We start from the raw sequence: 14,263 nt of genomic DNA, 5'->3' as shown, positions 1-14,263 counted from the left end.
TCCCCTACTATTATTGTATTATTATAAATGAGTTCCTTTATGTTTGTTATTAATTGTTTTATATATTTGGGTGCTCCCATGTTGGCAGCATAAATATTTACAATTGTTAGATCTTCTTATTGGATGGTCCCCTTTATTATGATATAGTGTCCTTCACCTCTTGTTACAGTCTTTGGTTTAAAATCTAGTTTGTCTGATTAAGTATTGCTACTCTGGCTTTCTTTTGACATCCATTTGCATGAGAAATGTTTCTCCATCTCCTCACTCTCAATCTGCAGGTGACTTTAGGTCTAACATTAATCCCTTGTAGGCAGCATATAGATGGGTCTTGTTTTTTTAATCCATTCTGATACCCTATGTCTTTTGATTAGAGAGTTTAGTCCATTTACATTCAGAGTAATTATTGATAGATATGCATTTAGTGCCATTTTATTATTTGTTCTGTTGTTTTTGGAGATTTTCTGTTCCATTTTTGTCTTTTCACTTTAGGTCTTTCCTTTCTACTCAGAGTCCCCTTTAACATTTCTTGCAGGGCCAGTTTAGTGGTCATGAACTCCTTTGGGTTTTTTTGTCTGAGAAACTCTATCTCTCCTTCTATTCTGAATGATAGCCTTGCTGGATAGATTATCTTTGGCTGCATATTTTCCCCATTCAGCACATTGAATATATCATGCCACTCTCTTCTGGCTTGCCAAATTTCTGTTGAGAGATCTGCAGCTAACTTTATGGGTCTTCCCTTGTAAGTTAGGGATTTCTTTTGTCTTGATGCTTTTAGGATTTTTTCTTTATTACTATATTTTGCAAATTTAATTACAATATGTCTTGGTGTTGGCCTGCTTTTGTTGATTTTGATGGGAGTTCTCTGTGCCTCTTGGATTTGGATGTCTTGTTTCCTTCCCCAGATTAGGGAAGTTTTCAGCTATTATTTCCTCAAATAAATTTTCTGCACCCTTCTCTCTCTCTTCTTCTGGGACTCCTATGATAAGAATGTTATCATGCTTTATGGAGTCACTGAGTTCCCTAAGTCTATTCTCGTCTTCTGTAATTATTCTTCCTCTCTTTTGTTCAGCTTCATTATTTTCCATTATTTTATCTTCTATATCACTTATTTGTTCCTCTGCTTCTTCCATCATGGTCATTACATCCAGTCTGTTTCAAATCTCAGTTGTTATATTTTTAGTTTCTGACTTGATTGTTTTTTAACTCTTTCACCTCTGCAGTAAGGGCCTCCCTGAAGTCTTCCATTCTCTTAAGCCCAGTGAGTATCCTTATGGTTATTTCTTTAAATTCTCCCTCAAGTGTATTACTTATATCTGTTTCAATTAGATCTCTGGCTGTGACCTGTCATTGTTTCATTTGGGATGAATTCCTCCATCTTGGCATTTTATCTAAGTCTCTGTCTTATTCTCTGTGTTAGAAAAACCCATTATGTTTCCTGCTCCTGAGAGTAATGGCTTTATGAAGAAAAGGTCATACAGTGTCCAGTACCTGGTGTTTCAGGGAGTGTGTCTGGTGTGTGCTATGTGCACTCTGCTGTTGTGTTTTGGCTGCTCTATCCTTCAGGTTAGTCATCTTCAGAGGCTCTCCTTGTCTCCACTGGGCAGTGTTTGGTCCTTGGTCAGATTGTGGTAAGTTTTAACTAGGTGTGCTCAGGTCTGCTTGTTAAATGAAACCTGATGCTACTTCCACTAGAACAGAACAATCTGGTAAGGAGACATGGTATGGGCAGGGGTTTCTGCTGGTCTTCTAGGGAAGAGGCTCATTGTGCTGGGACTGAGGCGAACTTGACCAAGAAGGGCAGTATTGGCAGAGCACAGGGATGTGGGACTTGGTGTAAGCAGGTCAGGCAGCCAGTGTCAGTGCTGTGCTGTTTACTGCAGGTGGTTCTGTGTTTATGCTGAGGGATGGGTGAGGGAAATGGTACCAGCCAGCTGCTTTGTCCCCAGAGAGGGGTCTCCATTCTTGCTGCTCTCAGGAAAGCACTCCTAGAAGAGTGAATAATCTCCCCCTGTGCATCCCAGGCATTTTTCAGATAGCTGTTTTCATGCTGTCTGCCTCTGGGTTGCTTGCCTGCCTTTTCTCCTGCAGCAGCACAGTGCCCTCCAAGCTCTATCCCAGCCAAACCTGCTGACTTTTAAAACTCCAAACTTGGGGCACCTGGGTGGCTCATTGGTAAGGCGACTGATTCTGGATTTCAGCTCAGGTCATGATTTGGAGGTCATGAGATTGAGTCCTGTGTCAGGCTCTGTGCTTGGCATGGAGTTTGCTTGGGATTCTCTCCCTCTCCCTCTCCCTCTGCCCCTCCCCCTGCTTGCATTTGCTCTCTCTATTCTGCTCTAAAAAAATAAATAAATAACATTTTTTAAACTCAAAACTTTAGGGATGTGCTGTGGTGGGAGCCTATGCTGGTCTTCTGAGGGAGGGTCTCACTGTGCTGGGACTGAGGGAGATCTAACTGAAAAGGGCAGTCATGCCAGAGTGCAGGGGTTGGGACTTGGAGCAAGCAGGCTAGACTGACCTTGTTGGGACTGAGCTGCCCTAGTCAGGTGGCTCTGTGCTTAGGCTGAGGGGTGGGGGACAGAAATGGTGCTCACTGGCAACTTTGTCCCTGGAGAGGCACTTCTGTGAATGCTACCTCTCAGGGATGTGCTCCAAGAAGAGTGAATAATCTCCCCACTGCCTGCCCAGGTGACCCTCATGTTGCACCATCTGTCCCAGGGTTGTTTCCCTGCCTTCCCTCCAGGAGCAAGGCGGCACCCTCAGGGCTCTATCTCACCACGCCCAACAACCTTTAAAACTCCAGTCTTCAAGCCCCGCTGGTTGTAAGAACTCATGAAAATCAACCCTTCTCATTTTCCCAGCCAGTGGCTTTGGGGAAGTGTTCTCCTTGTGTGTATCCCTGTGTTCTCCCTCTCTCAACTTTCTCCACAACCAGGGCTCCCTCCTCTCCACAGCACCCATGATTTGTATCTGTATCTCTCCTAAACCATGTCTCCACACTTCCTACCTTCCTCAGTGTGGCCTCTACTCTCCCTGTAGTCGTGCAGTTTGTTCTGTCAGTCCTCAGGTTGATTTCTTGGGTATTCAGAATGATTTGATAATTATCTAGTTGTGTTCGAGGGACAAGATGAACCTGGGGTCCTCCTACTATGCCGCCATCTTAGTTCCCCCACAGACAATCTCTGCTTTTAATATTTAGTATTAAAATATTAGTATTTAGACCATTCACACTGAATGTAATTATTTATATACTGTATTAATATCTACCATGTTTGTTATTCTTCCTTATTCCTTGCATTTGCTTTGTTTCTTTTTCCTTCTCTTTTTCTGCCTTGTCTGGTTTTAAGTTAGCATTTTATATGATCCCATCTTGTCTCTTCTATTAACATATCAGTTGTAGTTCTTTTCAAATGTTTTTAGTGGTTGCCTAGAGATTTCAGTATACACTTTATACCGTTCCATCTGTAGCACAGATACCTTGTAACGGAGTATTCCCAATTCCTTCTTCCCATCCCTTATGATATTACTGTCATTCATTGCACTCATCTGTACCTTGTAATCATCATTTGTTCCAATCAGAGAATGTCCTTGAGCTGCTGCTTGACTGCCATCTTGGGTTTCTTTTTAATGTTTCTGGGATTAGATCCACTGGTTTCTAATTTTCACATCTTCCTCAATATTGGATTACATGCCTCTTTTTCTGAATCCAACACATTGAATTTTTTTAAAGATTTATTTATTTTAAAGAGAGAGAGTGAGTGTGGGGAGGCAGAGAGAAGAGCAGAGGGAGAAGGAGAAAGACAATCTCAAGCAGGCTCCATACCCAGTGCAGAGCCCAATGCAGGGCTCTGTCTCATGGCCCTGAGATCATGAACTGAGGCAAAATGAAGAGTCAGACACTTAACTGACTGAGCTACCCAGGCACCCCCCTATTAAATGTTTTTAAGAGTGGGTGTGTGTTGCTCAGTATCAGACATCTATTTATTAGATAAATAAATAAACTAGAACCATACTAGGTGACTTAGTTTTAAAACTTTTTATATACATAAAGGAAATAAAGAAAATTGTAGGAAAAACACTCAAGATGGATATTTGTAAAGTAAAATTTCTGAGCCTTACATATCTGAAGTTGTCTTGATTAGCACTGAGTATTGAAGAGCTGGCTTTACAGTCACTGTTACTGATGAGATGTCACTCTCAAGTTATTCTTGCTGTCATTCCTCCATAGTTGACCAGTTTCTTGATTCTTACTGGAGTTTTAAGTTTTTCTCTTTGTTTTTTAGGTGTTGTCATTTCATAACGAGGTGCTTTGGTTTATGTCTTTTTGAATTCATCTTTCTAAGTACCCTTTAAAAAAAATTCATTTCTTTCTACTCCGTGGTATCTTTTTAAGTAATTCTCTTAACATATTCCTCCTCTGCAATTTCCTTGCACAGCTTTCTTGACTCCAATTAGGTGGCTATTAGACCACCTAAATTTATCTTAATGCTCTTATATTTTCTTTCAAATCTACTTTTTTTTCCCTTTTAATCTCTTACTTTTCTGGGAAACTTCTTCAACTTTATTTTACAACCATTTTAGTAAATTTTAGTAAATTTCAAAAAATCAATATAAAAATTATGTAAGACCATAATCACTTTCTTTCTTTGTATCTTGGGGTACAGTGTGTATTCTCAAATATCTCTAAAAAATATTAGAGGTTTTGAAAGTTTCTCATTTCCTACAATATCTCTGTTTCTCCTAAGATAACTTTTTTTTCTTTTTGTATGTTGTTCTTTCTGATATTTGAGAATTTTTTCAAAACTCTGCTGACCTGGGGTTATCTGTTCCTACTTAAGAGAAGGCTCTGGAAATCAACTGATGTGATTCACTAAATTAAAGAATAAAGAAGGAAAATCATATAAATATCTCAGCAGATGCACTTGATAATATTCAACATCTGTCCATGAGAAAACTCTCAGCAAACTAGGAATAGACAGTAACTTCTTCATTAAAAATACACACACACACACACACAGTGTATACAGCAAACATCATACTTAATGGTGATACTAAGTGCTTTTTTTCTAAGATTGGAAACAAGACAAGGATGTCCACTCTCACTACTTTTCTTCAACATTGTGTCTAAACTCCTAATCAGTACAATAAGAAAGAAAAAGAAATAATTGTTGGGGAAAAAAAGTAAAGGAGTTTACTTGCTGGTGACATGATTATTTATTTTCTATAAAATCCAAAAAAAATCTACAAATACATTACTGGAATACAAGAATTTAGCAGGGTTATAAATACATGGTTAATATTTTCAAAAACCAGTTTTATTCCCATCCAATTATAACAAGCAATTTAAAAAACAATACCATTTAAAGCAATACCAGCTTAAAAAGCAACACCATTTCTAGTTAGGAATAAGTTTAATGAAAGATGTGTATGACTTCTTTTTTTTTTTAATTTAATTTAGTTAACACATAGTGTATTATTAGTATCAGGGGTAGAATTTAGTGATTCATCAGTTGCATATAACATCCAGTGCTCATTACATCAAGTGCCCTCCTGAATGTCCATCACCCAATTACCCCATCCCCCCACCGACCTTCCCTCCAGCAACCCTCAGTTTGTTCCCTATAGTTAAGAGTCTCCTATGGTTTGCCTCCCTCTCTGTTTTAATCTTAGTTTATTTTTCCTTCCCTTCCCCTATGTTCGTCGTTTTGTTTCTTAAATTCCCCAGTCTAGATGTGTATGACTTCTTTACTGAAAACACTTCTAGAAGGAAAACTAAATAAATGGAGAGCTATACAATGTTAACAGATTGGAGCTCAATATTGTTAAGATATCATTTGTAACCAAATTTATCTGAAGGTTCAATGCAAACTGTATAAAAATCCAAAAGGCTTTTCTTGTAGAAATTGACAAATAGATTTTAAGAGACATATGGAATACCAAAAGACCTAGAAAAGCCAAGACAATTTTTCCCTAACTGACTTCAAGACTTTCTATAAACTATAGTGTGCAAGCCAATTTGCTATCGGCATAAGGATAGACAAATAGATCAGTGGTACAGAATAGAAAATCTATAAATAGACCCATGCTTACATTACAAATTGCTTTTTGAATATTTTCATTACCTTGTGGTAGGCAAAGATTTCTTAGTACATTAAAGTTATTATTAAAGTTATAAACCACAGAAGAAAAGAATTGATGGATTTGGCTTCCTCAAAATTAAAAATTTCTCCTCATCAAAACACATGGTTAAGCAAACCACAGACTGGAAGAAAATGTTTGTGATACATAAATTAAACAAAAACACTTCTTTCCATAATATAAAACAAACTGCTACACATCAGTAAGTAGTAAAAGACAACCAAACAATATAAATGGGTCAAAAACTTGAACAGACACTTTACAAAAGATGCATGAATTGCCAATAAGCATATGAAAACATGCTCAATATCATTAGTCATTAAAGAAATGCAAATTAAAACTATATGAGATCCCACATCATACTCATGAGAATTGCTAAAATTAGAAAAACTATCTCTAATAGACTTTGAAAAACAGTTTGGCAGATTCTAAACTGGCTAAACATACTCACGCAATGATCCACTCCTAATTACCCAAGATAAATGAAAACATCATGCCATAAAAAGACATGTACAAGAACAACAGGTTTATATCATACAAGTCCCAAACTGGAATCAATCTAAATGTCCAATCCAGGAAAATGAATAAGCAGATTGCGGTAGGTCCACACAATGGAATACCTTCAACTACAAAAAGGAACAAACTTCCATTCATCCAACAGCTTGGATGATGAGCAAATGCCAGGCACAAAGCATACATGATGTATTACTCCACGTATGTGAAACCCAGTAAGAGGCAAAATTCACACATGGTGACAGAAAGGTCAGCAATGTTTGCCTTTGAGAGGCTGCCTGGCTCTAGGTGGTCAGCTTGTAGGGTGAGGGGTTAGAGGTGCACTGTTCTGTTCTCCATTTAAAAAATAACATATAAGTTTTCAGCACCATGTCTCACTTGTGATCTCTACTGCCTCTTCAGGGTTCTTCAGGGCATACTGGTGTTTTTCTGACCTCTGGAAGCATCCTCCACCTACAACAGCAATTAGCACTCTTCTGACCACTTTTGTCATATAGATTATGGTTGAAATTTCTCTTGTGCTCATTGCCCCGCCATTCTCTTTGTCACTGTGAATCCAATTTCTTTATTATCGTTTTAGCAGGGCTTTTAATGAAAGAGAAGAAAAATGCTTCTTTTCAATCTGCAATCTTTGACCTGGAACATTTCTTTTGCAGGAATTTGACACAATAATTTGACGTTATTATTCCCTGAGGCATACTAAGTACTTGGGAAGTGGCAATAATTCTCTTCTGGTTTGACAAAGAAAGCTTCTAAGTCTTCATAATACAAGATGTTGATTAAAACATTATTATCAGAGCAATAAAATGATCAACTAAAAATTGGAATTATAGACTCAGGTTTAAAATTACTTTCACAGGAAACATCAGTGATTTCTGAAATTCAGATGCCTGAAAAGATTCACTATATATAACAATAACACAGATTTATATTAACACAAAGTAGGACCAGATGTCCCAGGAAAAATGTTTGATATTCTTGTGAAATTATCAATTTATACTGTTTCATGTCACTATTAACCACATCTTATGCTTTATAAATTAACTTTATAATGTAGGATGGCATTTTTCTTAACAGCTATAGGGGGAGAGCTGGTTTTTAGCTTTCTGATATTTTTTTTCTCTTAGTTGTGAAGTATTTTCAAGGTTAGACTTCTATCCCATTGCTTTCCTTTTTCCAAAACTGTTTTATTGGAGTATAGTTTATTCCATTGCTTTTCATTCCTCTGTTCACTCCATCTCAATTTTGTTTAAATTTAAATTTTTTTAATTACAAAAATACTTCAGATATGTGAAGGTATCTTTACAATGGCTTTGATCCAGACAGACTGGAATAGACTTTTTCAGTCCCACATTTAAGTCTTTCTTAACCTCCGTGCTTTCTTCAGCATATCTTTGCTTATTATTTCAATTCCATTTTTTCTGTCTCTGCTCAGCACTATTTACTTTATATATGTTAGTTTTTCCCAGCTTATTCTTCATATATAAATCTTACAGCCTCCACAAGCATCTTGGAATCTGGATGACCATTTTCACACAGTATCCTTCCTTCTTAGGGCATCCACAGAAGACCAGAACATTGATGACAGACTTATCTATGAGACTCTATTCAAACACTTCAAAAGACACAAGGTGGAGATTTCAAATGCAGTAAAAAAGCCATTTCCTTTCTTTGAGTGCCTCCGGGACCGTGAACTCATCACCAATAAACTGTATGACGTAAGTGATGTTTATTATGTCATGATCTGGTAAACTGGCCCCAAATGAAGTTATATTTTGATATCCTGGACCCAAACATCAAGCACAACTAACCGATTGAGTCTCCTATGAGTGGGGACTTTTTCAAGTATTGTTGCAAGTGTTCCTGTAAGGTGAAAAGGAAAAGGAGAATCAGTTGTCACCAGGGACAATCCTGCTTCTCTCTGAAGGAATGGCGCTCTGTGCTGCCCCCTGGAGTTGGGCTGAATAGCATATCAAGTGGGCTGAATCTGAAACAGGACCACTCTATAGATGTATATAATGCTTTGTAGGAATGCGTAGAATATAACATAAACTGAGAATTAAAGGTAATTTTAATGAATTGATGTATAACTTAAATGAGTTAATTTAATAAAATAATAACACATATCATTTTTTTAAAATTTTATTATGTTATGTTAGTCACCATACAATACATCATTAGTTTTTGATGTGGTGATCCGCGATCCATTGTTTTCATATAACAACCAGTGCTCCATGCAGTACGTGCCCTCCTTAATACCCGTCACCGGGCTAACCAATCCCCCCTCCCCCCTCCCCTCTAAAACCCTGTTTGTTTCTCAGAGTCCACAGTCTCTCATAGTTCATCTCTCAACACATATCATTTCAGTGGACATCAGTTTGAGTGCTTAGATCTGAGAACATTAAAATCTATAGGGAATTGATGTCCTGTTAGGACAAAATTTGGGAATTGATGATTATTATTCTTTCACTAGCAGTTTTCAATTTTTAGGTTTTTTTTTCTTTTTCTCTTTCTTTTTTTATGGTATTTCTGGACTTTTAGAATTTGGGTTTGATTTTAGCAATAGGCATAGCTGGAGATACAGAGATTCAAGTCTTCTCTTTGCCGGATGAATACGCTTTCTCTATGGCCAAATTCATAAAAGAGGAGAACTGTCACCTGGTTTCCTTGAGTTCTTCCAGGCCCAGTCAGTCCTGGGGAAAGGGTAAGGTCGTCCATACAACAGGACAGCTGCTCATCACCTCTTAGTCTATTCCTAAAATATCTGACCAGGTTCTTAAAGGGCTCATTTAACTTTGAACCCACTGTTGTTCTTCAAAATTGCTCTTACTTACATCTAATATAAATGAAGGTGAGGAGATCTGTTTCACAAGTGAGTATTTTTCAGGAGGAAGGATTTACTTGTTTCACTTAGTATCTATACAAATAAATAGAAATTCTAAAACTTTATATGAGAAGATACCTATGGAGGAAATTGGAAGACATTACCCATAAAATCACTTTCTAGGGCTCTTCTGTAACTTGGAAGTCTGTATTTATATTCTCTCCATTCAATATTTTTTAAGGATTGTCAAGATTCTTGTAGAAACCTGATCCCTGTACAAAGAGTGGTGTATAATGTTCTCCATGAACTGGAGAAGACATTTGACTTGCCACTTTTGGAAGCATTGTTCAGCGAGGTCAACATGCAAGAATACCCTGATTTAAATCGTATTTATAGGAGCTTCGAATATGGTAATTAGTTTTATTATCTACCTTTTGATATCCAGGGCCAACTTTTTTTTTTTGGACAAGTATATGTTGAGCTCCTACAACGTTCCACACACAATGCTGGGGCAGTGGGGATATAACAGTGGAGAAAACACAAATCATGAACCTTCTCAAAGCTTATGGTATAATGGCTATGGTACAACACTCACCTAGAGTAGAGGTCTGCTTAACTAGGCATTTAGACTCATAGGGCAACCAGAGCCAAAGTGCCATCAGATTTACTTAGAAGGACAAATGACAGGAAACACAGCATCCCAACAGGGCAGCATCAGTTGCTCCTCTTCTGTGGGATTCCTTGTGGAGACCCACACAGCAGTCCACCAAGTTGACTACTACCCGCCTCGAGTGTCAGCTTGGCTGTGGATGTAGGATCCACCCTGGCTTAGCAGCACCATGCCCATGGGTATCAATAGGTCACATAACAGTGCTGTAGTCATAACGTTCAGGGACCCTACAAGGAACAAGCCAAGTCATAAGAGTCACCACTTTGAAGGAAGACCAAAGTGCACTTTGTAGTCTGTAGATAGTCCCTCCCCATCCACATGTAACTTACCAGTCATTTTTTGACCCTAAACTAGGGCTAAGCTAGGTTTTAATTAGGCCGATGTTGGCTTTAGTAGAAGAAAAGCCATCTTCATCAGGTTTCCAGAGTAATGAGCCAGAAAGTTAACCCAATGTCACATTTACCCTTAAAGAAGGAGAATTGGTTTTGTTAACTCTTTCTCCACAAGGGGTGAAACAAACATTATTCAAATAATCACAAAACCAATGCTCTGCCAGGTGTTATACAAAACTAAAGGTTTGATTCTCAATTTTTTCCTGGGAAGGCATGATTTTTATTTTATTTTTAAAATAACTCTATTTTAATTTATTTTAAGGCCTGCAAGAGTTTAAGAGAATGCTCTTAATATATATATACACTTTTTTTTTTTGACTTGCCTAAGAAACTTTTTATTCCAACACAGTTTGGTGTCAGTGGAGTTCTCCAGATAAGGGATAGAGACATCATAAGAAGAATGTTCCCATGTCCTGAAGAGGGTTGGCACTATGGGATCAGGCATGGAGTGTGAAAGGATCTAGTGTGTCTTCAAAGACAAATTCAATTTTTCTCAGAGAGTGAGAAGCAGACTGTGGAGCTGATTCATGAGAGATAAATTTGAAGAAAATTTTAGGAAGTCTACCATATAAAGCTAAGCAATTGGAATTTTATTAATAGGCAATAAAGAGATATCAACAGTTTTTATAAACAAGAAAAAATTAAAAAGCAGGTATAAAGCATGTGGTTTGTCGACTTGTGTCAATAGTAACCTTATCTAATTAAGAACAAAATAATTTCTACAGCAGTTAGAAATCGAATAAAGGCAATTAAGTCAATATTGTATTTGTAACCAGGATGTCCCAGGCCATGGGAACAGAGGGAATGGCGGTTACCTGTCCTGCCCACACCTCAGGGGCTCTGATTCTCTCCATGGACTGCAGCGACCCCCCCCTTCCAGGTTCAGTGTCCACATCCCCTGTGTTAGGTTCTGGGGTTCCCCAAGCTAGGGTGACCTGCACCTACACTCACTGCCGCCCACCTGCCCCTGGGGAGATGGCAGCTGTCGCCTCCCAGACACTGTAGTTCATGGGAGCTGTGCGTCAGTGACCCAAAGCCAAGAATCTGGGGGCTGTGGCCTGGGGTGTGCACCCTCTCCTGCTGCTCAGTCCCTACCTTCATCGCATGCTCAGAGCCCCCTGAGCCCCCATGGGACCACATACATGCACACAGGCCCCCTTCACCTTTCCCTTTGTTCTCCTTGTATCTTCCACCTGGTTTTGCCACAGTCTGAGGCCAGGTCCTGGGATGACAAAGCACACCTGGCTCCCACTGTCCCATGCAACTCACCCCTGCGGGCCCAGCCCCAGGAGGAACTCCCTCCATGGGCCCTGGAGCAGCAGGTTCCCTACCTCCGTGGTGTCCCCTCCTCCCTGGACTCCCCGCAGATACCACCCTCCTCCCCCCTCCAGGCTTCATGGTTTATTTCCTTCCTCCCATGTGTGCTGGGTCACCTACAGGCAGGGGCGCTGGGCTGGTGTCCCTCCCTCCCCTGACTGGGGGAGGTCCTCCAGCACAGCTATCTGTGCTCCCTGCTCAGAGCTGCAGAGTGTCCCTCCTTTGTTCCTGGGATCTGGCCCCTGGGAGGTCTGTCTTGTTCCTCCAGGTGTCCTCTGCTTTGTCTCTTTGGGAAGCACTCATCCTCCCTGCCCCAACCCTCCTCTGGTCTAGCAGCATCTTTAGAGCAGATGGGCTTTCTCTTTCATACCCATGGATCTCTCTGTGAGCCTAGCTCTTCTCCGAAGGAAATCCCTATTTCTTTCTTTCAGTTTGAATGGTTCAGAAACACATTTCACTTCTATTATTTATTTTGATATATGCTTTTCCTGGCCATCCACAAATTCTTTTACAAGAGTAACGGGATCGTGATGTTTCCTTTATCCTTACATTTGGAGTGGCTCCTTTCTGTGTGGGAGACATAGACTCTCTTGCTGGGAGTTCTCTTTTCTATCCCAGGAATGATTGGGGAGCTTTACAAGAAGGATCAGAGGCACTGAGCTCGAGTGACCTGAGGGATGGGAGTTGCTAACTGTGTAATTTTGAGATGTTGTGTCTGGTCTCTGATGGGATCCCTAATTGCCTTCTTCCATCTCCCTCTCTTTAGCAATCCAAGAGAAAATTAATTACCAAGAAAGTGATGAAGAAGCGGTGGACAAGAGTCCTAATAACCAACTGAGGCTTAGGCAAGGTGATTGCAACCTGATAAACACTGATTTGCATCTACAAAGAAGAAAAGGAGAAAGGGAACTCAGGCCTGAGTCCTGAGTGTATTTGGGGAATCAGGGAAGAAATATTAAGGACCAAGGAAAAGGCAGGGAGGGGTGTTTGCATGAATGTCTAAGCAGAGCCCAAATCCTGGAGGAGTAGCTATGACAAGAGACTATTGGCCCAATAACCAAGGCAACGGGACAGAAACTCAGTGTCAATAAACCAGATTTAAGCAGATTAACTGCCAGGAAGTAATTGTGATTTAGAAAAGTCCCTGTAGGAGAATATTAGTGTGAAACTCTTAAGGGCTAAGGACCTGGGCCCATGGTCAACATCAAATGTTGGAGGAAGGACTGATGTCAATGTGGGGATGTTTTTCAAGAGCCCAGATATACAAGGAGAAAGCCAGTCACAGAGAGAGAGAAAAGAGGAAGTGGTAGAAAGATGGAAGGGAGGATGTGGGTACTTTGAGAGAGAGAAGGAGGGAAATGAAAGAGAAGAAAGGATTAAAAGACACAATAGAAATAGCTGTGTTATTAACGTCTCACTGGTTGAACATTTGTGCAGGCAGTTGTAGGTTTAGTGCTCAGGCTGCCATTGGAGGTTAGCACTCCTTTTATGCCCATTTTGCAGATAAGGAAACTGAAATCTGGAGACAGTGTGTGTGTAGTTGGCCTGGGGTCAGATGAGCAAGGGTGAACCCAGGCATTCTGAACCCAGAGCCTGTGTGTGTGTGTGTGTGTGCGCGCGCGTGCATGTGTGTGTGTTAATGGAAGTAAAAATTCACATAACATAAAATTAACCATTTTAAAGTGTACAGTTAATGATATTTGGTGCATTCACAATGTTGTGCAACCACTACCTCTGTCTAGTTCCAAAACATTCCAATCACCTCAGAAGGAAGCTCCATATCACTCCCTGTGCCCCTCTTGCCTAGCCTCTGGCAACCAGTAATCTAGTTTCTGTCTCTGTGGATTTACCTATTCCAGACATTTCATGTAAATGGAATCATATAAACATGCCCTTCATGTCTGGCTTCTTTCACACAGCACAATATTTTCAAGGTTCGTCTATGTTGTCGCATGAATCAGTTCTTCATTCCTCTTTGTTAGTGAAGAGCATTCCCTTGTATGGATATATTTATTACATGTTGCTTATCCATTCATCAGTTAGTGATGGGTTGTTTCTACCTTTTGGCTGTGACAGAGCCTGCATTCTTTTTTTTTTTTTTTTTGCTTTCCATTCAACGTTATGTTTTTTTTTTTATTCTTATGTTAATCCCCATACATTACATCATTAGTTCTAGATGAAGTGTTCCATGGTTCATTGTTTGTGCATAACACCCAGTGCTCCATGCAGAGCGTGCCCTCCTCAATACCCACCACCAGGCCAACCCATCCTCCCACCCCCCTCCCCTCTAGAACCCCCAGCCTGTTTTTCAGAGTCCATCGTCTCTCATGGTTCGTCCACCCCTCCGATTTCCCCCGCTTCATTCTTCCCCTCCCGCTACCTTCTTCTTCTTCTTTTTTTTTCTTAACA

At 39.8% G+C, this 14,263-nt stretch overlaps 1 protein-coding gene across 1 annotated transcript in view; it reads left to right on the top strand.

Annotated features, from left to right (window-relative positions):
* Positions 1-14,263, top strand: part of LOC102742455 (nuclear autoantigen Sp-100) — a 46,170-nt gene that overhangs the window by 18,890 nt on the left and 13,017 nt on the right. The window contains exons 2-4 of the mRNA XM_081813437.1: positions 8,207-8,369; positions 9,717-9,885; positions 12,621-12,704. Coding sequence (XP_081669563.1) covers positions 8,207-8,369; positions 9,717-9,885; positions 12,621-12,704 — 416 coding nt within the window. The remainder of the gene's footprint in view (positions 1-8,206; positions 8,370-9,716; positions 9,886-12,620; positions 12,705-14,263) is intronic.

This window comes from Leptonychotes weddellii, chromosome 3, assembly GCF_054177405.1.
Source record: "Leptonychotes weddellii isolate Sample4059 chromosome 3, ASM5417740v2, whole genome shotgun sequence".
Taxonomy (NCBI): domain Eukaryota; kingdom Metazoa; phylum Chordata; class Mammalia; order Carnivora; family Phocidae; genus Leptonychotes; species Leptonychotes weddellii.
Note: the sequence above shows the minus strand (reverse complement) of the source record. Positions and strands in the feature narration are given on the sequence as shown.